The sequence below is a fragment of the Puma concolor genome, chromosome C1 (genome assembly GCF_028749965.1).
Source record: "Puma concolor isolate L17-30 chromosome C1, mPumCon1.1.hap2, whole genome shotgun sequence".
NCBI lineage: Eukaryota > Metazoa > Chordata > Mammalia > Carnivora > Felidae > Puma > Puma concolor.
The window spans coordinates 38,326,905-38,354,757 of NC_141674.1; the positions used below are offsets into that span (position 1 = coordinate 38,326,905).

General features: G+C 36.5%; 1 protein-coding gene across 2 annotated transcripts in view; it reads right to left on the reverse strand.

Moving 5' to 3' along the window:
- The window catches only part of SPATA6 (spermatogenesis associated 6), a 151,605-nt gene that overhangs the window by 5,065 nt on the left and 118,687 nt on the right, over nt 1-27,853 (reverse strand). For both annotated transcript variants that reach the window (XM_086716921.1, XM_086716920.1), the window contains exon 12: nt 7,614-7,705. In XM_086716921.1, coding sequence (XP_086573047.1) covers nt 7,614-7,705 — 92 coding nt within the window. The remainder of the gene's footprint in view (nt 1-7,613; nt 7,706-27,853) is intronic.

The following is a 27,853-nucleotide window of genomic DNA, read 5'->3' on the forward strand; positions in this document are numbered from 1 at the left end:
ATTCCTCTGTTGATTCCTTATCTAGAGATGTTATTAAATATCACAATCAAAAAATGACTTTACTTAAATAATTGTTTTAGCAATGTAACTGATCACTTTAATTAAGAACCCTATCTTAATATTTGAACTATTTTTCTAAGTTCAGCTCCTACTACACATCAGAAACCTTGATGGGCAGTCAAAACCAAAGATAAGTAACATGTCTGTGCCCTCAAGGAGCTCACATTTAATAAAAGAAGGCAAGATAAACACATAATGAAATAGTTATCATGAGAAAAATATTGCTAATTGAAATGAAATATATGAGAAGTAGTGGCAACATAAGGAGAAAATGCCTAACAGTCTGCTGAGGTCATGAAAGATACCTCAGAAGAGAGAAAGACTTGACCTTAGTCCTAGAGAATAAGTAGGCATTCACTAGATAAAGAAGACAGAGGTTACTCCAGGCATCATATTATATAACAGAATCAAGGCATAAAACAGCCTGGAATATCATGAAATGCCAGGCATATCTGGAGAGGTAAGAATAAAGTAAGATTTAACTGTTAGAAGTAAAACAGAATTTTGTCCTGGAGGGAATAATGAGCCTATAATGGAGGGATACAGAAGGGATTTCTACTATGAGTGGGAGATTGAATCAAGATTACTCTAAAGTCTTAGCCTCAAGTATTATTTTTAATAATATGTGTATAGGATACAAGTGGTCTTTATTTAAACACAAAATATAGTATTTTAAACTGATATTTTAAGTCATCCCTCTGGTTTTATGAACACAGGTTAAATTCAGTATCATTATCATGTCCATAGAGAATGTCTCACTTGTTTTTATTATTCTTTTCTGAATTCCTCCCCATACTTTGAGTAAAAAGAACTAGACATAAAGTTGATCTAATGTAGACAGAGTACAGCTGTAATACTTTAGGATATTTGCATGTTTTGCCCTGGTTAAATAAAATAATGAACATATTTTTTACTCCTAAATTATCATTAAAGCTTAAACATCTGCAATTCAAGCATAATATGAAATACTACTTATTATGGCTCTCAGACCTAACTTGGTATTGCTGTTAGTGATCTATTCCATGTCATCATTCGGTCAGCAGTCCACCTATCTAACCTTATCTAGTTAAGACCATAATTACCTACTTGTTTATGAGAATGTCATAAAATCACAATTCTTACTGAAAGTTATATTTAATGTGTTACTTTCTTATGACTTATTTAAAAAATTAAATTAGTCTGCCAAGAATTGCTAGTCACAAAACCATTCTAGCTGTTTAGTAGTATTCTTTAAGGGGGTAACAAGTTGAACTCTGGGCATGCCGTGGCATCAATATTAAGTCCAATTACCAAGGTCATATTTTTGTTTTAAAAAATGAATACAGGGGCGCCTGGGTGGCTCAGCCTGTTAAGCGTCTGACTTCGGCTCAGGTCATGATCTCGCAGTTCGTGGGTTTGAGCCCCACGTCGGGCTGTGTGCTGACAGCTGGGAGCCTGGAGCCTGCTTCAGATTCTGTGGAGCCTGCTTCAGATTCTGTGTCTCCTTCGCTCTCTGCCCTCCCCGACCCGTGCTCTGTCTCTCTGTCTCTCAAAAATAAACATTAAAAAAATAAATAAACATTAAAAAAAAGTTTTTTAGATGAATACAACACTGCCCTGTCCTAATCATCAGAAACTTTTCTAGACCCCTAAGCTACAAATTTTACCCTTTGAAAAATCACATAAATATGCGGCACCCCTAATATTTCTGAATATAACAGAACTTCTAGACAAAAAGAAATTTTAAAGAAAAAGAAAAATTAAATTTCAAGTATTTAATGAAAAAGGATTTTATGATACTTGACTTAATAATACAAGATCCAATGAATTCAAATTAGATCAAGCAACATTTTCTCACTTGAAAATGAAAGCTTGTTGTTAGTTATTTAAGAGATTTTAAGTCTGTATATTATTTAGATTTTTTTCTTCCACTTGTTAACACTAAAGATAACTTTTTGGCTATTTATTACATCTTAGTAGATGCATCAGATTAATCAGAAAGTGACCAATAGGGTAGAGATGAAAACTACCATCAAGCCTGTATTATTTAAAAACATATATTTCGGGGCACCTGGGTGGCGCAGTCGGTTAAGCGTCCGACTTCAGCCAGGTCACGATCTCGCGGTCCGTGAGTTCGAGCCCCGCGTCAGGCTCTGGGCTGATGGCTCAGAGCCTGAAGCCTGTTTCCGATTCTGTGTCTCCCTCTCTCTCTGCCCCTCCCCCGTTCATGCTCTGTCTCTCTCTGTCCCAAAAATAAATAAACGTTGAAAAAAAAAAACATATATTTCCCTGGTGCAGCCGCTCTGGAAAGCAGTGTGGAGGTTCCTCAGAAAATTAAAAATAGACCTACCCTATGACCCAGCAATAGCACTGCTAGGAATTTATCCAAGGGATACAGGAGTACTGATGCATAGGGGCACTTGTACCCCAATGTTCATAGCAGCACTCTCAACAATAGCCAAATTATGGAAAGAGCCTAAATGTCCATCAACTGATGAATGGATAAAGAAATTGTGGTTTATATACACAATGGAATACTACGTGGCAATGAGAAAAAATGAAATATGGCCTTTTGTAGCAACGTGGATGGAACTGGAGAGTGTGATGCTAAGTGAAATAAGCCATACAGAGAAAGACAGATACCATATGGTTTCACTCTTATGTGGATCCTGAGAAACTTAACAGGAACCCATGGGGGAGGGGAAGGAAAAAAAAAAAGATGTTAGAGTGGGAGAGAGCCAAAGCATAAGAGACTGTTAAATACTGAGAACAAACTGAGGGTTGATGGGGGGTGGGAGGGAGGAGAGGGTGGGTGATGGGTATTGAAGAGGGCACCTTTTGGGATGAGCACTGGGTGTTGTATGGAAACCAATTTGACAATAAATTTCATATATAAAATAAAAAAAAATAAATTAAAAAAAAATAAAAACATATAGTCAACTGATGGTTACCAGAGGGGAGGTGCTAGAGGGGATGGGTTAAATAGATGATGGGTTAAGCAGTGCACTTGTGATGAACACTGGGTGTTATGTGGAAGTGTTCAATCACTATATTGTACACCTGAAACTAATATTACACAGTATGTTAACTAACTGGAATCTAAATAAAAACTTAAAATATATACACATAGTCAAAATTTACTCAGTTCTGTCACAAATAATTTCACAATTAAAACATTATATTGAGCATATTTCTGCTGTTAGTATCCTGAAAAAAATGCAGAAGTAAATAGAAAACAGCTTATATCAATAGCTAGTTCCATAAAAGAAAAATATGGTTAAAAATGTCAGGCAATAGTCATAAAAGGCCAATTCATATTCTAACCATGAACTTAAAATTATTTTTATGCTTACTTCTCTCTTTTTGTGACCAACCCCCACCTATATGAAACATCATTTATGCCTGGTCTTTAATTAGGATTAATGTTCAAATAAAATAGTGATGACAGAAGTACACAACAAATATGGAGAATTTTCAACATCCTGAAAACTGAAGAAATTTTAAATATACATAGCAGGTACTAAAAAACATCCCAGGACCTTGGGAACTGGCAAGGCTACCATTGCAAATGTCTAAAATTTTCTAAAAGACAGGTAATATGCAAAAGAGAAGGAAGCTGGCACGGTAGTAGATTGTTTCCAAAATCTAGCTCCAAATTCCAAAGAACTTAAAGTAAAAGGTCACCTAACAACTCCCTGATAAGAGATTTCTTCAATATGAATTTCATACTCAAAGACGATGGAAGACATAGGACAATGAGCATGTATAGGCTGATGTGTACAAGGTAACAGCACTCCAATTTCCCATTATGCTTTTCCTGCAGAAAACACTGAATCTCTGCTATACTCCATGGATGATAATCACAATATATATCGGATCACAACACAAAGTATTGAGTCCTGGGCATAATTTTTAAGCAAAACATGAAAGAAATTATTTTTATCTATCAATATTCTCTATTTCATGAATCCCTATCATTATATATCCCTTTAATTGTTTTTTTAACATGATTTTATTTATTATTATTATTTTATTTTTATTGTAAGTAGGTTCCACACCCAGCATGGGGCTTGAACTCATGACCCTGAGATCAAGGGAGGCATGTTCTACAGACTGAGACAGCCAGGTGCCCCTCCCTTTAATTATTTAGACATGATTTCCTTTAGTTCTTTGAACATAGCTGCTAAATCCAGTATCTGGGCCTCTTCAAAGTCAGTTTATAGTAACTTGTCCTTCAACTGTATGGGTTAGATTTTTCTATTTCTTACATGTCTCATAATTTTTTGATGAAAACAAGATTTTAGATAAAAATTGCAACAACTCTGGATTTTGACCTTACCAGGTTTTGTTTTTGATTATTTGCTGCGTGTCCTGTCTGGATTAAGGCTTGAAATCTGTTTCCCTTGCCCTGTGTAGTTTCTGGTTTTCCTTGTTACTTTTCTTTTTTTAAAAAAATTATTGTTTCAACTTTTAAGCCTGGCCTCATAGGAACTGCCCTTGGGTCAGCATAGCTTGGTGACCAGCAAATGATTGGTCAGAAAGGCTTCCATCCTGGGGCGCCTGGGTGGCTCAGTCAGTTGAGCCTCTGACTTTGGCTCAGGTCGTGATCTCCCTGTTCCCAGGTTCGAGCCCCGTGTCAGGCTCTGTGCTGACAGCTCAGAGCCAGGAGCCTGTTTCAGATTTTGTGTTTCCCTCTTTGTCTCTGCCCCTCTGCCACTAGTGCTCTGTCTCTCTCTCTCTCAAAAATAAACATGAAAGAAAGAAAGAAAGAAAGAAAGAAAGAAAGAAAGAAAGAAAGAAAGAAAAAGAAAGAAAGAAAAGAAAGAAAGGCTTCTATCTTTTTGCCAATGGATCTATGTGTGGCTTGGAACATACATTCAAAATTTATCCAGTTTACAAGCTTGCCCTAGGTATTACTTTCTGTCTTCAAAAGGGCTCATATTTAGCTGTGGACTAGTGGCTCCCTAAGGCCCCTCCAGTTTCTCCTGAACATATTTGCAGCCTTATACATGCACATAATGTTCCAGACTACCAGGGATAATTACAACTTTATCAAGACCAATCTGGCTACCTGGTCCCTGGATCTTTGATGTCTGTCCCCACAAGTAGTCAGACCTCAAGTCTTCTCTTGTTGTTTACCAGTGGGATAATTATTGTTTATTAACCTCCGTGCATATGGGATTTCCCATGCTCTGCTTCATACAGTTAGTCTTCTCTGGCAGCAGAGATGCTGGTCTTTCAGCATGACTGCCCCAAGGAGCTAGGGACTGGGAGTTCCAGGCAAAATGCCACTGAGTCCTACTGCCCTTATTGAGACTCAGTAGATTTTCTTGATAAATGCTTCTCAATTTGTTATATATGCCTTTGGTCAATTTCCAGAGTCCTAAAATTGTTGTTTTTGACAATTCTGTCTAGTTGTTGTCTAGTTGAATTGGGGAAAGGATTTGCTGAGCTCCTCACTTAGCCATTCCAAGGGTCCATGCAGACTTCCTCTCAACCTCTGTGTCAATGTGTGTCTGCAAAGGGGTGATATTAAGCCAAGACCCCCAAACTTCCTCTTGATATCTGCTGATGGAAGCCTTAAGGCAAGCAAATGGGTGATTACTTTGAGTGTGGGTTCTCTCATCTTTGAGATGGAAAGTAGAATGAGAGGGACACCTTAGCCTAATATATATAATATGATTGAGGGATAAAACCAAAATAATACCCTGATTGTTTCAGTAGCTTCTGGAGCTAATATCACATATGCTCTTATAAAAGACCTTTGTCCTATCCTATCAGTCCTATCCTATCAGTCTGATAACTCTGTCCTATCCTATCAGTCTAAATATATATATATATATATATATATATATATATATATATATATATATATGTGTGTGTGTGTGTATGTATGTATACACACACACACACACACACACACATATATATATATATATATATATATATATATATGAGAAGTAACATGGAATATAAAGAAATCTCCAAAATGTGTAAACAGAACTTTTCTGATACTCTGCTTAACTCTTTCTTGAGAGGTACCAAAACAATCTCAGGTATTCAAAAGCTTAGCCATTAACATTGCTTGGTGAATTGGAAAAAGAACCAATACTGAGGTTTACAGCAAACTTTAAATAGACCACTGTTTTTCAAAATGTGGTCCTTACACAAGCTGCATTAGAAGCATCTATGATATTTCTTAAAATGTAGATTTCTAGGTCTCACCTCTATAGGTAAGGAATCAGAATCTATGGGGTATAAAGAAGAAATCTATATTTTAAAGAGGCAACCCAGGTAAATATTATGCATACAAAAGCATGAAAATCAGGTACTTTTCTTTATCAACCCTATCCATTCTTACCCAAATTAGAATTAAATATATGGATTAAGAACCAAAATTGGGATGCTAAATACATATAGTAGTAATCTAGAGCATAGAACTTTAAGTAAATAATAATAACAAAAGATAAAAATTCTTCTTCCTCAAGGTGTGGACTTTCTTGGATCTTCTTTTTCCTGTTTGGATTGCTTCTCCAAACTCACCTATAATATACTACTTCCCTTGATGAGATGTCCAGGTTGCCTCTTGGTTGGGAAGCAGTAGCTTTGGGAAAGGAGTTCACATTTATATTCTGTGTAATGGGCAAAAGAAGTCCTCACATGTTCACAGAATGTTTAGCCTAACTTACCAGGGTAAAAATCAGAAACTTCAGTCGAAAACTCAAATTAGCAATAAAACATATTCCATTATCTGGAGCTTGTTTCTTATACTGGCTTTTCAGGAAACTCAGGAAGGTAGAAGCCATATGGTAATCAGTGGTATAGCACCAAAGGATTCAGAGAACCTTCAGTTACATAACACTCACAATTTACATTCAATTTCTAATAGCACATTCTATGGCAACTGACATAGAGATTTAAAAAATCTTCATGAAATTTGCTACCATAATCTTGCAAAAATTTTACTATTACTAACACTTCTGAAATATTAGGCTAGAAGAACAACTTTTCTTAGGTTATTAAAAAAAAAAAAAGCTTAGTCATTTCCCAAAATTATGGAAACTATTGTTTGAATGGAATGTGCTTGAAAATAAGTCCTGGATATGTGGGTTTGCAGGACAGACAAATATACTATAAATCTTAAGTAAAATAGAAAATATCACCCTTAATAAAATATATTTGTTTTCTTTGAAAAGTTGCAGTAATGCAATCATTAAAGTATTTTGTTGTTGTCGTTAAAGAGAGAACATGCGTGCAAGCAAGGTAGGGGCAGAGGGAGAGAGAATCCGAAGCAGGTTCCATGCTCAGCACAGAGCCAGACATGGGGTTCAATCCCACGACCCCAGGATCATGACCTGAGCTGAAATCAAGAGCTGGAAGCTCAACTGACCTAACCACTCAGCCTCCCCAGTAATTTAAGTATTTTAATAAGTTTTATGTAGGTAAACATAAAAATAAATAATAATTATCAATTTATGTCTAAATTTCCCACAAATCCAGCAGATTAAAAAGCAGGTTATTTTTATAGAAACTGTGAGAAAGATCTCTACATGCTGCATTAGTCCAGCTCATACCTATACTCTGGGTCACTGTCATAGGCAGAGTCTCTGTATAAAAGACCTCTTTTCAGCTCCAGTTCATCTTCTTTCTCGGGGTCTCTCTCATCCTGAAAAATTTAAAGATTTCCATTAATTCATTTTGCAATTAAAATGATCTCTATGTTTCTTTGGGAAATGCTCTCCCTCTCCCCCATTATAAGAAATGAATTGAATGCTTGGATTTCTTAAAAAGAAACAAAAGGGGAGGTGAGAATTTGTTATTCTGTCCAATAAAACAAATATGATTTTATTCTATTTATGCTAATATGGCTTATCAAAGACTAGACACTGGTAGATATTTCTTGCATCAATAAATGAACAGGAATGGGTACTGTGTCAAGATATGTAGTAAGATATGTAGTAATGTCTTACATATTGTCATGTGAACTGCTAAAAGATTGCACCTGCACTCTGAAGAATAAGTACCTGGGAAACTTATGTAGATGTAAGCATTCTAATACATACCTACTATTCATAAGCCAAAATGTACTAACAAGCCACAAGAATAAAAATGAAAGTCAAGGCAGTTAGAATCAAAATACATAGCTACTGGGGCGCCTGAGTGGTTCAGTCGGTTAGGCATCCAACTTCGGCTCAGGTCATGATCTCACAGTTTTTGAGTTCAAGCCCTGCATAGGCTCTCTGCTGTCAGTGCACAGCCTGCTTTGGATCCTCTGTCCCCTTCTCTCCCTCCAACTCCCACCTGCTCCTGCTGTCTGTCTCTCTCAAAAAATAAATAAACATTAAAATAATAAATAAAAAAAAAAAGACATCGGGTTTTGAATCCCAGCTGAGCACCCAGGAGGCACAGGAGAACTGTGGAGCAGGACAGGATCACCATTGGCACTACTCTGCACGGGCTGCCTGAATAGCATGGTTTGAGACTCCCAGTCCGGGGAGGAGAGATTGGGGTGTCACCAATACCAACACAGCAGGGCTTCAAGAACAGGACAGTGGCCCCCAGTGGAGGTGGGACCCACTTACACCAAACCCCACCCCTCCATGCCTGGTAACTGCTTATCTACTGGAGCAGGACCGACACTGATTGAACTAGACAGTCTCTCATCCAGACCAGCACAGTTGCCAATACCAGGTACCAATAGACAAGTGTCCTATAGTTTTATATATTAGTCTGTTTTTTTTTTAATTTTTAAATTTTTCTCTTTTCTTTCCTACTCTTCTATTTTCCCTTCTTTTTCTTTCTACCCTCCTCTTTCTTTCTTTTTTTTCCCCTTTGGAATCGGACTCATAGTTTCTGGTCAAGTCTTACTTTACATATATTTTTTTTCTTTCTTCTTTCTTTTTCTTTCTTTTCTTTCTTTCTTTCTTTCTTTCTTTCTTTCTTTCTTTCTTTCTTTCCTTCTTTCTTTCCCTTTTCTGGTTGTTTGTTTCATCAGGCATTTTTGCTCTATTCTTTTTATACCTTTTCTGTAACTCCTTCTTCTTCATTTTCCTATCTCTCACTGGATTAAGCCTTCTAGTTTTTCTAATTCTCTGACTCGTCTTTTTTTTTCTTCACCCTCTTCATTTCTGTCTTTCTATGAGATAAGGTTCCTCCCATTTCCTTTTTTCCAAGGTTACTTCAACGAACAAATCAAAGCACAGCTGGTGGAAGGTCCAAACAATCCACCACTATGAGCAGTGGGACAGAGCAGCCAAATTTGCAACAACAAAGTCCATGCCAACACATTCCAAAAACACTTTCTGAAAGCCAGGTGCTGGACGGTGTATGACCCCTTTTTAATACAGCAGGACTCGCAGGTGCAGGACACATAACAAGCTATTAAAACATGTAAAAGACAGAAACCTAGCCAAAATGATAAAACAGAAGAATTCTCTTCGAAAGAAATTCCAGGAAGAAATGACAGCCAGGGAATTGCTCTAAACAGACATAAACAATATGTCTGAACAAGAATTTAGAATAAAAGTCATAAGACTAATAGATGGGCTTGGAAAAAAAAGGCATAGAAGAAAGAAGAGATCTACTGCTGCAGAGATCAAAGACCTAAGAAATAGTCATGATGAATTAAGAAATGTTGTAAATGAGATACAAATAAACTAGATGCAGTGACAGCAAGGATGGAAGAAGTAGAGGACAGAATAGGTGAAACACAAGATAATATTGTGGAAAATGATGAAGCTGAAAAAAAGAGGGAAAGGAAATTACTAGACCATGAGGAAAGAATTAGAGACCTAAGTGATTCAATGAAACGAAATAATATCTGTATCATAGGAGTTCCAGAGAAGAGAGAAAGGGGCAGAAGGTTTATTTGAACAAATTATAGCTAAAAACTTCCCTAATCTGGGGAAGGAAACAGGCATCCAACTCCAAGAGGCACAAAGAACTCCCTTCAATATCAGCAAAAACAGGTCAACAGTATAACATAATATAGTGAAATTGACAAAATACAAACATAAAGAGAGAATTCTGAAAGCAGCTAGGGACAAACTGGCCTTAACCTACAAGGGTAGACACATAAGGGTAGAAGCAGACCTGTCCACTGAAACTTGGCAGGCCAGAAGGAAGTGGCAGGAAATATTCAATGTGCTGAATAGGAAAACTATGCAGCCAAGAATCCTTCATCCAGCAAGGCTGTCATGTAGAATAGAAGGAGAGATAAAGGCTTTCCCAGATAAACAAAAACTAGAGGAGTTCATGACCACTAAACCAGCCCTGCAGGAGATCCTAAGGGGGGTACTCTGTGAGTGGAAAGCAGCAAAGACTATAAAGGTCCAGAGATATCACCACAAACACAAAACATACAGATAACACAATGGGACTAAATCCGTATCTTTCAATAATCACTCTGAATGTAAATGGACTAAATGCCCCAATCAAAAGACATGGGGTATCACAATGGATAAAAAAACAATATCCATCTATATGCTGCCTACAAGAGACTCATTTAAGACCTGAGGACACCTGCAGATTGAAAGTGATGGGATGGAGAACCATCTACCATGCTACTGGATGTTAAAAGCAAGCTGGAGTAGCCATACTTATATCAGACAAAGACTGTAACAAGAGATGAAGAAGGGCATTATATCATTAAGGGGTCTATCCACCAAGAGCAGCTAGCAATTGTAAATGTTTATGCCCCCAATGTGAGAGAACACAAAAATATAAATGAATTAATCACAAACATAAATAAATGTATAGATAATAATACTGTGATTGTAGGGGACTTTAATACTCCAGTGACAACAATGGACAGATCATCTAAGCAGAAAAACAACAAGGAAACAATGGCTCTGAGTGACACATTGGGCCAGATGGACTTAACAGATATATTCAAAACTTTTCAACCAAAAGCAGAATATACATTCTTCTTGAGTGCACATGGAACATTCTCCAAAACAGATAACATACTCGGTCACAAAACAGCTCTCAACAAATATAAAAGGATTGAGATCATACCATTCATATTTTCAACCACAATGCTATGAAACTTGAAATCAACCAAAAGAAAAAATCTGGAAAGCCCCCAAATACATGGAGGTTAAAGAACATCCTACTAAAGAATGAATGGCTCAACCAGGATATTAAAGAAATTAAAAAATATACAGAAGCAAATGCAAATGAAAATACAATAGTCAAAACTATTTGGGATGCAGCAAAGGCAATCCTAAGAGGAAAATACATTGCAACTTAGGCCTATATTAAGAGGCAAGAAAGGTCCCAAATATATAACCTAACCCCACACCTAAAGAAACTAGAAAGGAACTAGCAGCAAAGAAACCCCAAAGCCAGCAGAAGAAGATAAATAATAGAGATCAGAGCAGAAATAAACAATACAGAATCCAAAAACAAAACAAAACAAAACAAAAAACAAAAACATGAAACAGAACAGATCAATGAATCTAAAAGCTGGTTTTTTGAAAGAATAAACAAACTTGATAAACCCCTAGCCAGACTTAACGAAAAGAAAAGAGAGAGGACCCAAATAGATAAAATCACAAATGAAAGAGATCACAACTAACACCACAGAAATACAATTATTAGAAAATACTATGAAAAATATATAGTTATATGTTGCTATAGCCAACAAATTAGACAATCTGGAAGAAATGGACAAATTCCTAGATACCCACACACTACCAAAACTCAAAAGGGAAGAAATAGAAAATTTGAACAGACTCTCCCTGCTTCCCTCAACCAGAGAAGAAATTGAATTGCTTATCAAAAACCTCCCAACAAAGAGTCTTGGGCCAGATGGCTTCCCAGGGGAATTCTACCAGACATTTAAAGCAGAATCAATACCTATTCTTCTCAGGCTGTTCCAAAAAAATAGAAATGGAAGGCTTCCAGACTCATTCTATGAAGGCAGCAAGCATTACCTTGATTCCCAAACCAGAAAAAGACCCTATTAAAAAGGGGAATAACAGGCCAATATCCCTGATGAACATGGATGCAAAAGTTCTTAACAAGATACTAGCAAATTGAATTCAACAGTATATTAAAAGAATTACTCACCATGATCAAGTGGGATTCATTCCTGGGCTGCAGGGCTGGTATAATATTCACAAATCAATCAATGTGATATATCACATTAATAGAAGAAAGGATAAGAACCATATGATTCTGTCAATAGATGCAGAAAAAGCATTGACAAAATACACATGCTTTGTTAATAAAAACCCTCATGAAAGTCGGGATAGAAAGAACACACCTTAACATCATAAAAGCCATGTATAAAAGACCCACAGCTAATATCATCCTCAATGAGGAAAAACGAAGAACTTTCCTCCTGAGATCAGGAACATGATAGGGGATGTCCACTCTCACCACTGTTGTTTAACATAGCATTGGAAGTCCTATCCTCAGTAATCAGACAATAAAACAAGATAAAAAGACATCTAAATTGGCAAAGAAGTCAAACTTTCACTTTTCACAGATAAGATGATACTCTACATGGAAAACCCAAGTCTCCACCAAAAAAATGCTAGAACTGATACATGAATTCAGCAGAGTTGTAGGATATAAAATCAATATATAAAAATCGGTTGCATTTCTATACAACAATAACGAAGCAACATAAACAGATACCAAGGAATCAATCCCACTTGCAATTGCACAAAGAACCATAAAATACCTAGGAATAAACCTAACCAAAGAGGGAAAATATCTGGATGCTGAAAACTATAGAAAGCTTATGAAAGAAATTGAAGAAGACACAAAGAAATATTTTTCATCCCAGGCTCATGGAATGAAAGAACAAATATTGTTAAAATGTCTAGACTACCCAAAGCAATCTACACATTCAATGCAATCCTAATCAAAATAGCACCAGCATTCTTCACAGAGCTAGAACAAACAATCCTAAACTTTGTATGGAACCAGAAAAGACTCCAAATAGCGAAAGTAATGTTAAAAAAGAAAACCAAAGCTGGAGGTGTCACCATCCTGGACTTTAGCCTGTATTACAAAGCTGTAATCATCAAGACAGTATGGTATTGGCACAAAAACAGACACATAGACAATGGATTAGAGAACCCAGAAAAGAATCCACAAACATATAGTCAACTAATCTTCAACAATGCAGCAAAGAGTATCCATTAGAAAAAAAGTCTCTTTAGTAAATGGTGCTGGGAGAACTGGACAGTAACATGCAGGAGAATGAAACTGGACCACTTTCTTACATCATACACAAAAATAAGCTCAAAATGGATGGAAGACCTAAATGTGAGACAGGAAACCAACAAAATCCTACAGGAGAAAACAGGTAGCAACCTCTTGGACCTTGGCCACAGCATCTTCTTAAGTGACAGGTCTCTGGAGGTAAGGGAAATAAAAGCAAAAATGAACTATTGGGACCTCATCAAGATAAAAAGCTTCTGCACAGCAAAGGAAATAATCAACAAAACTAAAAGGCAACCAATGGAATGGAAGAAGATATTTGCAAATGATATATCAGATAAAGGATTAGTATCCAAAATCTATGAAGAACTTACCAATACCCAAAAAACAAACAATCCAGTGAAGAAATGGGCAGAAGACATGAATAGACACTTTTACAAAGAAGACATCCAGATGGCAGATACATGAAAAGATGCTCAACATCACTCATTATCAGGGAAATACAAATCAAAACCACCTTGAGATGCCACCTTACACAGGTCAGAGTGGCTAAAATTAACAACTCAGGAAACAACAGATTTTTGGCAAGGATGTGGAGAAAGAGGAACCTTCTTGTGCTGTTTGTGGGAATGCAAACTGGTATAGCCACTCTGGAAAACAGTGTGGAGGTTCCTCAAAAAATTAAACATAGAATTACCCCATGGTTGAGCAATAGCACTACTAGGAATTTGTCCAAAGGATACAGGAATGCTGACTCATAGGGGCATATATACCCCAGTGTTTATATAGCAGTGCTATCAATAATAGCCAAAATATGGAAAGAGCCCAAATGTCCATCAACAGAAGAATGGATAAAGATGTAGTATATATGTACAATGGAATACTACTCAGTGATGAAAATGAATGAAATCTTGCCATTTGCAATAATGTGGATAGAAGTGGAGGGTATTATTCTAAGTGAAATTAGCCACAGAAAGAGAGATACCATATGATTTCACTCACATGCGGAATTTGAGAAACTTAACAGAAGACCATAGGGGAAGGGAAGGAAAAAATTAGATACAGAGAGGGAGGCAAACCATAAGAGACTATTAAATACAGAGAACAAACTGTGGGTTAATGGGGGTGGGATTTGGGGTAGTGGGAAAAACAGGTGATGGGTATTGAGGAGGGCACTTGTTGGGATGAGTACTGGATGTTATATGTGAGTGATGAATCATGGGAATCTACTCCTGAAGCCAATACTGTATGTTGGCTAACCTGACAATAAATAAATTATAAAAAAAGAACATATATTGCTAAAAAAATAATAAATAAACTCAGATCTAACTTGATTTACATTATACTGCCTCCTAGAATGTTAATGAGATCAACACACTCACCCCAGCCATGAGGCTACTCTCCTATAGGAAAATTAGGCTCAAACTTTCAGCTATATCTATTTTTCAGCTAACATGTACTGAGTTTTTTATGAGGGTGTTCTGAAACAAATAGTCCAGGAGAGATTTTTTTTAAGATTTCCATGAAGAAACATTTTTTTTTCAGCAAAGGTCATTAATAAAATGAAACATTATTTAAGGAAGCTGTGGGCCCTCCTTCCCTGAAATTGGCACTAAATTAAATTTTCATTTTTTTTTTTAAGTAGGCTTCACACCCAGTATGGAGCCCAACACAGGGCCTGAACTCACGACACTGATATCAAGAACGGAGCTGAGATCAGGAGTTGGATGCTGAACCAACTGAGCCACTCAGGCACCCCTAAATGTTCTCGTAAGACTCCTTTAATCAATGATCACTACCTTATGCATGTGATTGACAACATAGTTAGATTATCCCTGAGATAAAAAATAAAAGGTATCTATTCATGCTTGCAAACTGAAAAATTTAGGGAAAAAGTGGTTAGTTTAAGACATAGCCAGAACTAAAAGGCAGTGATCTCACTAATTACATAGTATTTAAATACACACCTGTCATTCTCAAATGAAATTCTCATATACAGTTAAAATATCTGTAAGGTGGATTTTATTGCTATAAAATTCAACATATTATTTATAGTAAATTGTGTACAAGGATAAGAATTTAAATAGAATTTGATCATTGGTTCTAATATGCATTATCACCTTGGACAAATCAGTTAACCTTAATGGCTTTAATTTCCTAATACATAGTATAATGAAAATTTAGGTAGAATTGCTCAAAGTCAAAAGGATAAGAAGGTGAAGAGCTGACCTTCATTAAACTGAGGTTTTTCTAATTCTACAACCTGGTTTATATTATAAGTGAATAGAGAATAACAAAGTCTAAAGGGAAGACCACTTGAAGAATCTCACATGGTAACTTTGACTAATTGTTAGAGGTGGAATGCAAAAAAGTATGTATGATGGTCCTGCAAGAAATTTTAAGGGGGACTCCCCGAGGAAAGAAAAGATGAAAATACAAATACATACATACGTACCAAAAGCAACAAAGATTAGAAAGGACCAAAGAACACCACCAGAAACTCCAACTCTACAAGCAACATAATGGCAATAAATTCACATCTTTCAGTACTCACTCTAAACGTCAATGGACTAAATGCTCCAATCAAAAGACATAGGGTAACAGAATGGATAAGAAAACAAGATCCATCTATATGCTGTTTACAAGAGACCCACTTTAGACCTAAAGACACCTTCAGATTGAAAGTAAGGGGATGGAGAACCATCTATCATGCTAATGGTCAACAAAAGAAAGCCAGAGTAGCCATACTTATATCAGACAATCTAGAGTTTAAAATAAAGACTGTATCAAGAGATGCAGAAGGGCATTATATCATAATCAAGGGGTCTATAGACCAAGAAGACCTAACAATTGTAAACATTTATGCGCCAAAGGTGGGAGCACTGAAATATATAAATCAATTAATCACAAACATAAAGAAACTCATCAGTAGTAATACCATAGTAGTGGGAGACTTCAACACCCCACTCACAGCAATGGACAGATCATCTAATCAAAAAGTCAACAAGGATACAATGGCTTTGAATGACACACTGGACCAGATGGACTTAACAGATATATTCAGAACATTTCATCCTAAAGCAGCAGAATATACATTCTTCTCCAGTGCACATGGAATGTTCTCCAGAATAGACCACATACTGGGACACAAATCAGCTCTCAGCAAGTACAAAAAGATCGAAATCATACCATGCATATTTTCAGACCACAACACTATGAAACTCAAAATCAACCACAAGAAAAAAATTTGGAAAGGTAACAAATACCTGGAGACTGAAGAACATCCTACTAAAGAACGAATGGGCTAACCAAGAAGTTAAAGAGGAAATTAAAAAGTATATGGAAGCCAATGAAAATGATAACACCACAACCCAAAACCTCTGGGATGCAGCAAAGGCGGTCATAGAGGAAAGAATATAGCAATCCAGGCCTTCCTAAAAAAGGAAGAAAGATCTCAGATACACAACCTAATCTTCCACCTTAAAGAGCTGGAAAAAGAACAGCAAATAAAACCCAAAACCAGCAGAAGACAGGAAATAATAAAGATTAGAGCAGATTAATGCTATCGAAACCAAAAGAACAGTAGAAGAGATCAATGAAACCAGAAGCTGGTTCTTTGAGAGAATTAACAAAATTGATAAACCACTAGCCAGGTTGATCAAAAAGAAAAAGGAAAGGACCCAAATAAATAAAAAATCAAGAATGAAAGAGGAGAGATCACAACCAACAGAGCAGAAATAATAACAATAATAAGAGAATATTATGAGCAATTATACGCCAATAAAATGGGCAATATGGAAGAAATGGACAAATTCCTAGAAACATATACACTACTAAAACTGAAACAGGAAGAAACAGAAAATTTGAACATACCAATAACCAGTAAGGAAATCAAATCAGTAATCAAAAATCTCCCAAAAACAAGAGTCCAGGGCCAGATGGCTTTCTAAGGAGAATTCTACCAAACATTTAAGGAAGAGTTAACACCTATTCTCATGAAGCTGTTCCAAAAAATACAAATGGAAGGAAAACTTCCAAACTCATTCTATGAAACCATCATTACCTTGATTCCAAAACCAGAGACCCCACTAAAAAGAACTATAGACCAATTTCCCCGATGAACATGGATGCAAAAATCCTCAACAAAATATTAGCCAGCCAGATCCAATAATACATAAAAAAAAAATTATTCACCACAACCAAGTGGGATTTATACCTAGGATGCAGGGCTGGTTCAATATCAGCAAAACAATTAACGTGATTCATCACATCAATACAAGAAAGGACAAGAACCATATGATCTTCTCAATAGATGCAGAGAAAGCATTTGACAAAATACAGCATGCTTTCTTGATAAAAACCCTCAAGAAAGTAGGGATAGAAGGATCATACCTCAAGATCATAAAAGCCATATATGAATGACCAAATGCTAGTATCATCCTCAATGGGGAAAAACTGTGAGCTTTCTCCCTAAGGTCAGGAACGAGACAGGGATGTCCACTCTCACCACTGTTATTCTACATAGTATTGGAAGTCTTAGCCTCTGCAATCAGACAACACAAAGAAATAAACAGCATCCAAATAGGCCAGGAGGAGGTCAAACTTTCACTCTTCGCAGATGACATGATACTCTACATGGAAAACCCTAAGGATTCCACCAAAAAACTGCTAGAACTGATTCATGAATTCAGCAAAGTTGCAGGATATAAAATAAATGCACAGAAATCGGTTGCATTCCTATACACCAACAATGAACTAACAGAAAAAGAAATCAAGGAATCGATCCCATTTACAATTGTACCAACAACCATTAAATACCTAGGAATAAATCTACCCAAAGAGGTGAAAAATCCATACACTGAAAACTATAGAAAGCTTATGAAAGAAATTGAAGAAGACACAAAAAAATGGAAAAATATTCCATGCTCCTGGATAGGAAGAACAAATATTGTTAAAATATCAATACTACCCAAAGCAATCTACACAATCAATGCAATCCTAATCAAAATAGCACCAGCATTCTTCACAGAGCTAGAACAAATAATCCTAAACTTTGTATGGAACAAGCAAAGACCCCAGACAGCCAAAGCAATCTTGAAAAAGAAAACCAAAGCTAGAAGCATCACAATCCCAGACTTCAAACTATACTACAAAGCTGTAATCATCAAGACAGTATGGTACTGGCACAAGAACAGACACTCAGATCAATGGAACAGAATAGAGAACCCAGAAATGGACCCACAGACATATGGCCAACTAATCTTTGACAAAGCAGGAAATAATATCCAATGGAATAAAGACAGTGTCTTCAGCAAGTGGTGCTGGGAAAACTGGACAGTGACATGCAGAAGAATGAACCTGGGCCACTTTCTTACACCATTCACAAAAATAAACTCAAAATGGATGAAAGACCTAAATGTAAGACAGGAAGCCATCAAAATCCTTGAGGAGAAAGCAGGCAAAAACCTCTCTGATTTCGGCCGCAGCAACTTCTTACTCAACACGTCTCTGGAGGCAAGGGAAACAAAACCAAAAATGAACTACTGGGACCTCCTCAAAATAAAAAGCTTCCGCACAGTGAAGGAAACAATCGGCAAAATTAAAAGGCAACTGACAGAATGGGAGAAGATATTTGCAAATGACATATTAAAGGGTTAGTAACCAAAATCTATAAAGAACGTATCAAACTCAACACCCAAAAAACAAATAATCAGTGAAGAAGTAGGCAAAAGACATGAATAGACACTTACCCAAAGAAGACATCCAGATGGCCAACTGACACATGAAAAAATGCTCAACTTCACTCATCATCAGGGAAATACAAATCAAAACCACAATGAGATACCACCTGACACCTGTGAGCTTTAACAACTAAGCTAACATTAACAACTCAGGCAACAACGGATGTTAGTGAGGATGGGGAGAAAGAGGATCTCTTTTGCATTGTTGGTGGGAATGCAAGCTGGTGCAGCCACTCTGGAAAACAGTATGGAGGTTCCTCAAAAAACTAAAAATAGAACTACCCTACGACCCAGCAACTGTACTACTAGGTATTTATCCAAGGGATATAGGTGTGCTGTTTCAAAGGGACACATGTACCTCCATGTTTATAGCAGCACTATCAACAATAACCAAAGTATGGAAAGAGCCCAAACGTCCATTGACGGATGAATGGATAAAGAAGATGTGGTATATACATACAATGGAGTGTTACTCGGCAATCAAAAAGAATGAAATCTTGCCATTTGCAACTACGTGGAAGGAACTGGAGGGTATTATGTTAAGTGAAATTAGTCAGTCAGAGAAAGGCAAATATCACATGACTTCACGCACATGAGGACTTTAAGAGACAAAACTGATGAACATAAGGGAAGGGAAACGAAAATAATATAAAAACAGGGAGGAGAACCAAACATAAGAGACTCATGGAGAACAAACAGAGGGTTACTGGAGGGGGTGTGGGAGGGGGGATGGGCTAAATGGGTAAGGGGCACTAAGGAATCTACTCCTGAAATCATTGTTGCACTATATGCTAACCAATTTAGATGTAAATTTAAAAATAATAATAAAATTTTTAAAAAAGTATGTATGATGGATAATTATATATGTCAATTTGGCTCAGGCTTGGTGCCTAGATATTTGGCTGAACATTATTCTGGACACTTCTGTGAGGCTTTTATGGTTGAGGTTAACAGTGCATGAATGGACTTCCATAATGTGGGTTGGCCTCATCCAGTCAGTTGAAGGCCTTAATGGGCCAAAGACTGCCCTCCCCCAAGGAAAAAGGAATTCTGCCAGTAGACTGCCTTTGGATTTGAACTACAACTTCCCCGAGCATTGGGCCTATCTCATCAGATTTTGGACTCATCAAGCTCACAATTGCATGAGCCAATTCTTTAAAATTCCTCTTTGTCTCTCCATATATGCACATATGTATATACATATGTATATATATGTCTACACATACACACACACACACACACACACACAATGTTCTGTTGTTTCTGTTTCCCTGGAGAATCCTGATTCATACACTATGAGAATGAGAAACTCCTATAACATACTAGTTCGGAGACTTCAGTACTTTACTTCCACCATGGATAGAACAGTCAAGACAGAAGATCAACAAAGAAATAGAAGACGTGAATCAACTAGACTTAACATCTATAAACACACTACCAGAGAATAGCAGAATATACATTTTTCTCAAGTACACATGAAAAATTCTTCAGCAGAGACCTTACATTAAACCATAAAGTGAGTTTCAATAAATTTAAAAGGGCTTAAATCATACAAAGTATGTTATCTAGCCATAGTGAAATAAAATTAGCAAATTAAAATCTTTATTGAAAACTCTCCTATAAAGATGGGCTAATTTAAAATAGCTAAGATATGGGGCACGTAGGTGGCTCAGTCGGTTAAGCATCCGACTTTGGCTCAGGTCATGATCTCACAGTTTGTGGGTTTGAGCCCCACTTCGGGCTCTGTGCTGACAGACAGCTCAGAGTCTGAAGCCTGCTTCAGATTCTGTGTCTCCCTCTCTCTCTGTCCCTCCCCACTTGTGTGCTCTCTCTCAAAAATAAATAAACATTAAATAAATAAATAAAATAAAATATTTAAGAAATAATCTCACACAAACTCTTCTAGAGAATGATTAGGAATATTTCCCAAATCATTTTTATGAGGCCAGCCAAAACTTAAGGAAGACATTACAAGAAAGGAAACTTACAGACCAATCACAATCATTAACTTAGATGTAAAAATACTCGGTAAAGCATTAGCAAATTGAAACCAGGTATATATATATTTTGAAAAGTTATGACCAAGAGTTTTGTTCCAAACATGCAAGCATGGTTTAACACTTGAATAATCAAGTAAGCAATTTACCACATTTAAATAAACCTAATTTTTTAAAACCTTTATTTATTTATTTTGAGAGAGAGACAGAAAGTGAGCTGGGGAGGAGCAGAGAGAGAGAAGGAGACAGAGAATACCCAGCAGGCTCTGCTGAGAATGAGGAGCCCAATACGGGGCTCGATCCCCACCATGACCTGAGTTGAAATCAAGAGTCGGATGTTTAACCGACTGAGCCACCCAGATGCCCCTTACCAGATTAAATAAAGAGGAATAGCATATAATGACACCCACAGATGCAGTGTCATAAAATCCATATACTTACAGTAAAAAAAATTTTTTTTAACTTACAGAAAACAAAGAATAGAAGGAACTTCTGTAACGTGGCAAAGAATACCCACAAAAAATGTACAGCATGCTTCATACTTAATGTTTAATTATAAAAAGCTTCCTCTTTGGGTGGCAAACAAGAAAGGATGCCCTGTATCACCACTTCTGTTTGATATTGCTTTGGAAACCCTAGATAGTGTAATAAGGCAAGAAAAAGAAATAAAAAGCATTAAGACTAAAGAGGGAGAAATAAAAATGTCACTATTTACATTATATATATACACACACACATATAAAAAAACTACTGTCTATTAACATTAATATGTGAATGTAAGGTCACTGGATACAAGATTGTTGTATAAAAATATAATATAGTCATTATACCAAGAACGAATGGAAGATACAATTTTAAAGTATACAACTTATAATAGTATTAAAGTATCAAACATCTAAGAACAAATCTACCAAAAGAAATATAAGAATTCTAAAACTACAACATAATCAGGAGAAATTTAATATCTAAATTAATTTAAAAAGACACCACTACTGGAAGACTCAACATTGGTAAAATGTCAGTTCTCCCCTAGCGAAAGCACACATTCAATAAAATCCTGGCCAAAATCATAGCATGTTTTTTAAAACAGACCAGCTGATTTTGGAATGCAAATGGAAATTCAAAGAACAAGGAACAGTAAGCAAGAACACAGCTGAAAAACCTATGCTTTAGATATCAAAAGTTATCATAAACTTATAGCAATTGAGAGAATATGATGTTAGTACAAAATGAGTCAAATGAACACAACAGAAGAAAATCCAGCAACAGACACACATATATACAGTCCTAATGGAATAGAATAGAATCCAGGACCATCTCCATGTAAACAGGGTAAGGAAAAAAATGGTCATTTGAAAAAAAGATGATGGACCATAAACATAGGGGAAAAAATAAACCTTCATCCAAATCTCACACTATACATACAAATCAAATCCACATGCATTGTAGATCTAATGTAAAAGGCAACATGACAAAAGATTTTTTAAATAGGGAAATATATTCAGAATCATAGTTGGCCTAAGTTTTCCTATATGAATGTAAAGAAAGCACTAATCAAAATACCAACCAAAAGGAGAGGAAAATTGGGCTACATTAAATTAAGAACTTCTATCCACATAAGGACTCTTACTAAGAAAACTAACATACATGTCACAGACTGGAATATATTCATAACATAGCACATGCCCATCAGAAAATGTCCAGGAATTAAAAGACTTTAAGAGGTATATGGTACACAGACAATAAGTCTAACATATGCTTTTTGAGAAGCACTACAAAGGCCAAACTGGATAAACAAGAGACAATCACAGCTAAGTGCATAATAGTAAACTGTTGAAAAGAAATGACAAAGAAAAAAATCTTAAGGAAATTCTAGGAAGATGTTAGTGACAATGTGTGGTATGCAGAATAATGGTTCCCAAAGATGTCCATGCCTTAATTCTCAGAATCAGTGAACATATTACCCTACATAACAGTAGGGAATTTTGCAGATTTGATTAAGGTTAAGGATCTTGAGAAAGGAAGATTACATCAGATCATCTATGTGGACCCAATCTAATCAAATGAGTTCTTAAAAGCAGAAAAATCTTTCATGGTTATGGTCATACAGAGGGAGATGTGATTAAGAATAAGGGTAAAGGATGGGGTGCCTGGGTGGCTCAGTAGGTTAACATCCAACTCTTGATTCTGGCTTAGGTCATGATCTCACGGTTTGTAGGATCAAGCCCCATGTCAGGCTCTGTGCTGTCAGCATGGAGACTGCTTGGGATTCTCTGTCTCCCTCTCTCTATCTCTCCCCTGCTCTCTCACTCTTTCTCAAAAATAAATAAATATTAAGGAAAAAAAAGAATATAGCCATTTGCTGGCTTTGCAAATGGAGGAAATGGCCGCATGCCAAGGAATACGAGTGGTCACCAGAAATTGATCCTTCCTTGGAAACTCTATAAAGAAAACAGCTCTGCTGATACCTTGATTTTAGCCCAGTGAGACCCATGTCAGGTCTATAGAAATGTAAGATAATCAATTTGAACTACTAAGTTTGTGGCAATTTGTTATGGTAGCAATAAAAAAATAATACTTAGCACAAATCCCTTCGTAAAAACATACAGAAATGGTTTTGGGGTTAGATGGAATAATTCATGACAGACAAATACTCATGCTGAAAACTAGAAAAGACAGAAAAAGGGGCTCCTGGGTGGTTCAGTCAGTTAAGCGTCCAACTTCGGCTCAGGTCATGATCTCATGGTTAGTGGGTTCGAGCCCCGGGTCAGGCTCTGTGCTTACAGCTATGAGCCTGGAACCAGCTTCAGATTCTGTGTCTCCCTCTCTCTCTGCCCCTCCCCTGCTTGTGCTCTGTCTCTTTCTCTCTCAAAAATAAACATTAAAATTTTTTTTAAACAAGACAGAAAAAAATAAAAATTTATGTTTTAAGTTATTAGAAAGGTACAGAAAAAAAGAAGGCTAGTGATACATTTCAGAGGAGAGAAACTTTCAAACGTGGACTGATGATCTGCACTTCCATTTTTCTTCAAAGCATTTGCACATCCTGAGCATGGGCTAGATGCTGAGAACCAGGACTTAGATTAGAACAAGGGTCAATGCTGTGATGCAGAAAAACCAATAACATTTTTGATGGTTGTACGAGAGTGGAATGATGTAACTAGAGTATTACGAGGCCTTAGATGCACAGTTTCTCAATTATGACATTTATTGATTTATGAAGCTGTGTAAAACTAGAGGGTATGAAGTTAACCCCAAAATATTGGAAAAGTAGAGTGAATGTTCCTACAGTTTCATGGTACTTAAGAGAGAAAGACCGACCAGAGTTAGAGGCCCTAAAACACAAGCAGCAAAAACCCTGGAGATAGTATGAACACTTAAGAACCTGTAACTGTTTTTAAACTGGAAACACTTGACAATCTGGGACTAGCTAGGCTAAAAAAAAAATCTGGTCTTGGCTCAGGCAAAGGCTATTTCTGGGGATGGAGCATCCAGCAGAACTTTTTGTAAATCACATCAAGCTCAAGAAGTAAAATTGAGAACTGGAAGAACCTCAAACACAGAAGTGTCTTGTCACAGTATTTGCCAAATTATGAAGCTATGCCAGGTTGGGAGCATTAAGCTAATCCAAAAATGACTGAAAAGTGAAAGATCCATGCCATACATTTAGATGGTAATTAAAAGACAAATATCAGGGGCGCCTGCGTGGCTCAGTCGGTTGAGCGTCCGACTTCAGCTCAGGTCACGATCTCGCGGTCCATGAGTTCGAGCCCCACGTCGGGCTCTGGGCTGATGGCTCAGAGCCTGGAGCCTGCTTCCGATTCTGTGTCTCCCCCTCTCTCTGCCCCTCCCCCGTTCATGCTCTGTCTCTCTCTGTCTCAAAAATAAATAAAAACGTTAAAAAAAAAAAAAAAAGACAAATATCTGTCAGGAAAAAAAACAACATCATCTATCCTGAGGGCACCTGACTTCTGGGAGGAGCTAGAACCAGTCACAGAGCTGGTGCTGGCAGAAAGACATCTTGGTGACTATGTAGAGCTGATGTCACAAACACAGAGATGAGAGGGGACTCAAATACATGAATATTTTCTGATGGTTCCTGGTATGGAAGTACAAGGCACTGAGCCTAAACTTTCTGAGAAGCAGGACACAAATTGCCTCAGTTTTTTGGTACTGAGAAGACAAAGACCTGAAAAACTCCAACTTGAAAGCACCATAGGCCAATGACCAAAAACAAGGGCTGCTGAAGTGAGATTTAGCAAAAGTTTGATTAAGGATAAACTGAGATTTCCCAAAACATCAATATTGCCTCAACCCAGTTTGATCTCTTTTGAACAAGTTTAGCCCTGATGTTCCCTGCCTAGGAAAGGAAAGAGGGAACCCTCTCATCACCTGGAAAGATCTTAAGTTCTTTTAAAAATTGGGGCACCTGGGTGGCTTAGTCAATTGAGTGTCCGACTTGGGCTCAGGTCATGATCTCACAGTTTGTGTCTTCGAGCCCCGCGACGGGCTCTGTGCTGACAGCTCAGATCCTGGAACCTGCTTCTGATTCTGTGTCTCCCTCTCTCTCTGCTCCTCCCCTGCTCACACTCTATCTCTCTGTCTCTTAAAAATAAATAAATGTCAAAAAGATTTTTAAAAATGTCTAGAATTTAATTATGAAATAAATGGTACAGTCACGACAGTACAACTGGTAAGCAAGGGTAAAAAAGACAAAGAAAGCAGATCACAAATATAATCCAGGTACTGGAATTAGGAGATTAAGCACTTTAAATCAGTATGTTCAAGAAAATAGATAAAAAACTGGACAAAATAGACACAAAGGTTAAGGATTTCCAAAAACACTGACATTTATAAAAATTAATCAGAAAGACATTTGATATCTAAACATAAATAGTAGAAATAAAGAATTTAGTAGTTGGGTTTAACAATGTATTGGAAACAGTAGAAGACAAGATCAATGAACTAGAATGTATGTTTCTAGGAAATGTTAATAAAAGAGAAAATAAAATGACAAATACAGAAAGAAGTGCAAGAAACTGAGGGAGATAATCAAAAGGTCTAACAGATGTAACTGGACTAAGAAGTAAGGAATAAAGGTATAGCACATTTGAAGAAATAAAGGGCTAGAATTTCCAAAATTAATTTAAGTCATGAATTTAGATTCAAGAAACTCTGATCAGGGCTAATACATAAACCAAATCTTTCAAAACCAAGGACAAGAGAAAATACTAAAAGAGGCCACAGATAAAAGACATTACTTTCAAGGAAGCAAGAGTAAGACTGACAACAGACTTCTCAAGGAAATAATGGACGTCGTAAGACAACAAAATGATATTTTTATATTTATTTATTCATTCATTCATTCATTCATTCATTCATTCATTTATTCATTTATTTAGTAGGCGTCATGCCCAGTGTGGAGCCCAATTCAGGGCTTGAACTCACGACCCCGAGATCAACACCTAAGCGGAAATCAAGAGTCAGACGCTTAGCTTCTGAGCCACCCAGGTGCCCCACAAAATGTTATTTTTAAAGTAAGGGAAGAAAAACATCTGCCCACATATACATCTATGCCCAGTGAAGAAAAATCCAACATAGATTTAGTGGATATGTAAATAAACAAATAAGTACTAAAAAGAAGTAAATAAAAATGAGAAAATTCTCCAACAGCAGGCCCATACAAAAAGCCCTAAGGGGAATTCTTAGGGCAAATGGGAAATGATTCAAAATGAAAACAGAATTCAAAACTAAAATGCAACCAAAAAAGGATGAATATGTAGGCAAATGTAAGTGAAATTTCTATACAAAATAATAGTATCAACGCACTGTGGAATCTAAAATACATATAGATAAAATGTATCACAACAATAACTTTAAAGAAGCAAGGGATTTAAATGGAGTGTAAATGTTCTAAAATTATCAAAAAACTGGTAAAGAAAAATTGTATGAGATTACAATAGAGGATACAAGTATTTAATATATATACATATATTTTGAAAGAATAGTAAGCAAATATATACCCTATGAGTTAAAAGAAGGAGAAAAGGGAATAAAAATATCTTAGTTAAGGGAGACATGCAGGAGATTTAAAAATAAACATGAACAGATCTGTCAGATAGAAAAATAGCAAGATAGTGATACAAACCCAACAATATCAGTAATTAAATGATAACATAATAATTAAATGATAAAGGGAAAGACTGACTACTATAAAATCCAACTATAAAAGACACACATCTTCAATATAAGGATACAGAAAGGGTGATTGTAAAAGAGTGAAAAACACCAATTAACATTAACCAAAAGAAAGTTGATAGGACTATAATAATATCAGACAACTACATTTGAAGGCAAGAAGCTTTCCTAGAGGTAAAGACATTTCACAATAATAATAGGTCAATTAACCAGAACAAAAAACACAATCTAAACCTGTATGCATCCAAAACAGTTTCAGCATATGCAAAGCAAAACCATACTGCATTACCAATTCATACCCTCTGGAATACCTATAATGGGAAAATAAAACCCAGAAAATACAGTGTGTTAACAAGGATGTAGAAAACCAGAACTCTCAACCATACTGAGACACTTTGAAAATGTGTTTCAATACTGAAACACTTTGAAAAACTCTTTGGCAGCATCTTCTACAGAAGAATACACATTCTGTAGGACCCAGCAATTCCATTTTAGGTATATATCCAACAGGAATACATATATATGTTCATCAAGGAACATATACAGTAATGGTGATAGCAGTACTATTAGTATTAGCCTCAAAAAGTAGAATTAACTGATAAATTTTGCTACTCTTATTGGAATACTATAAGGCAAGGGGTGGCAAACTATAAGGACCAAATAGTATTTATGTTCAGCTTTGCAAGTTATGTGCTCTTTGTC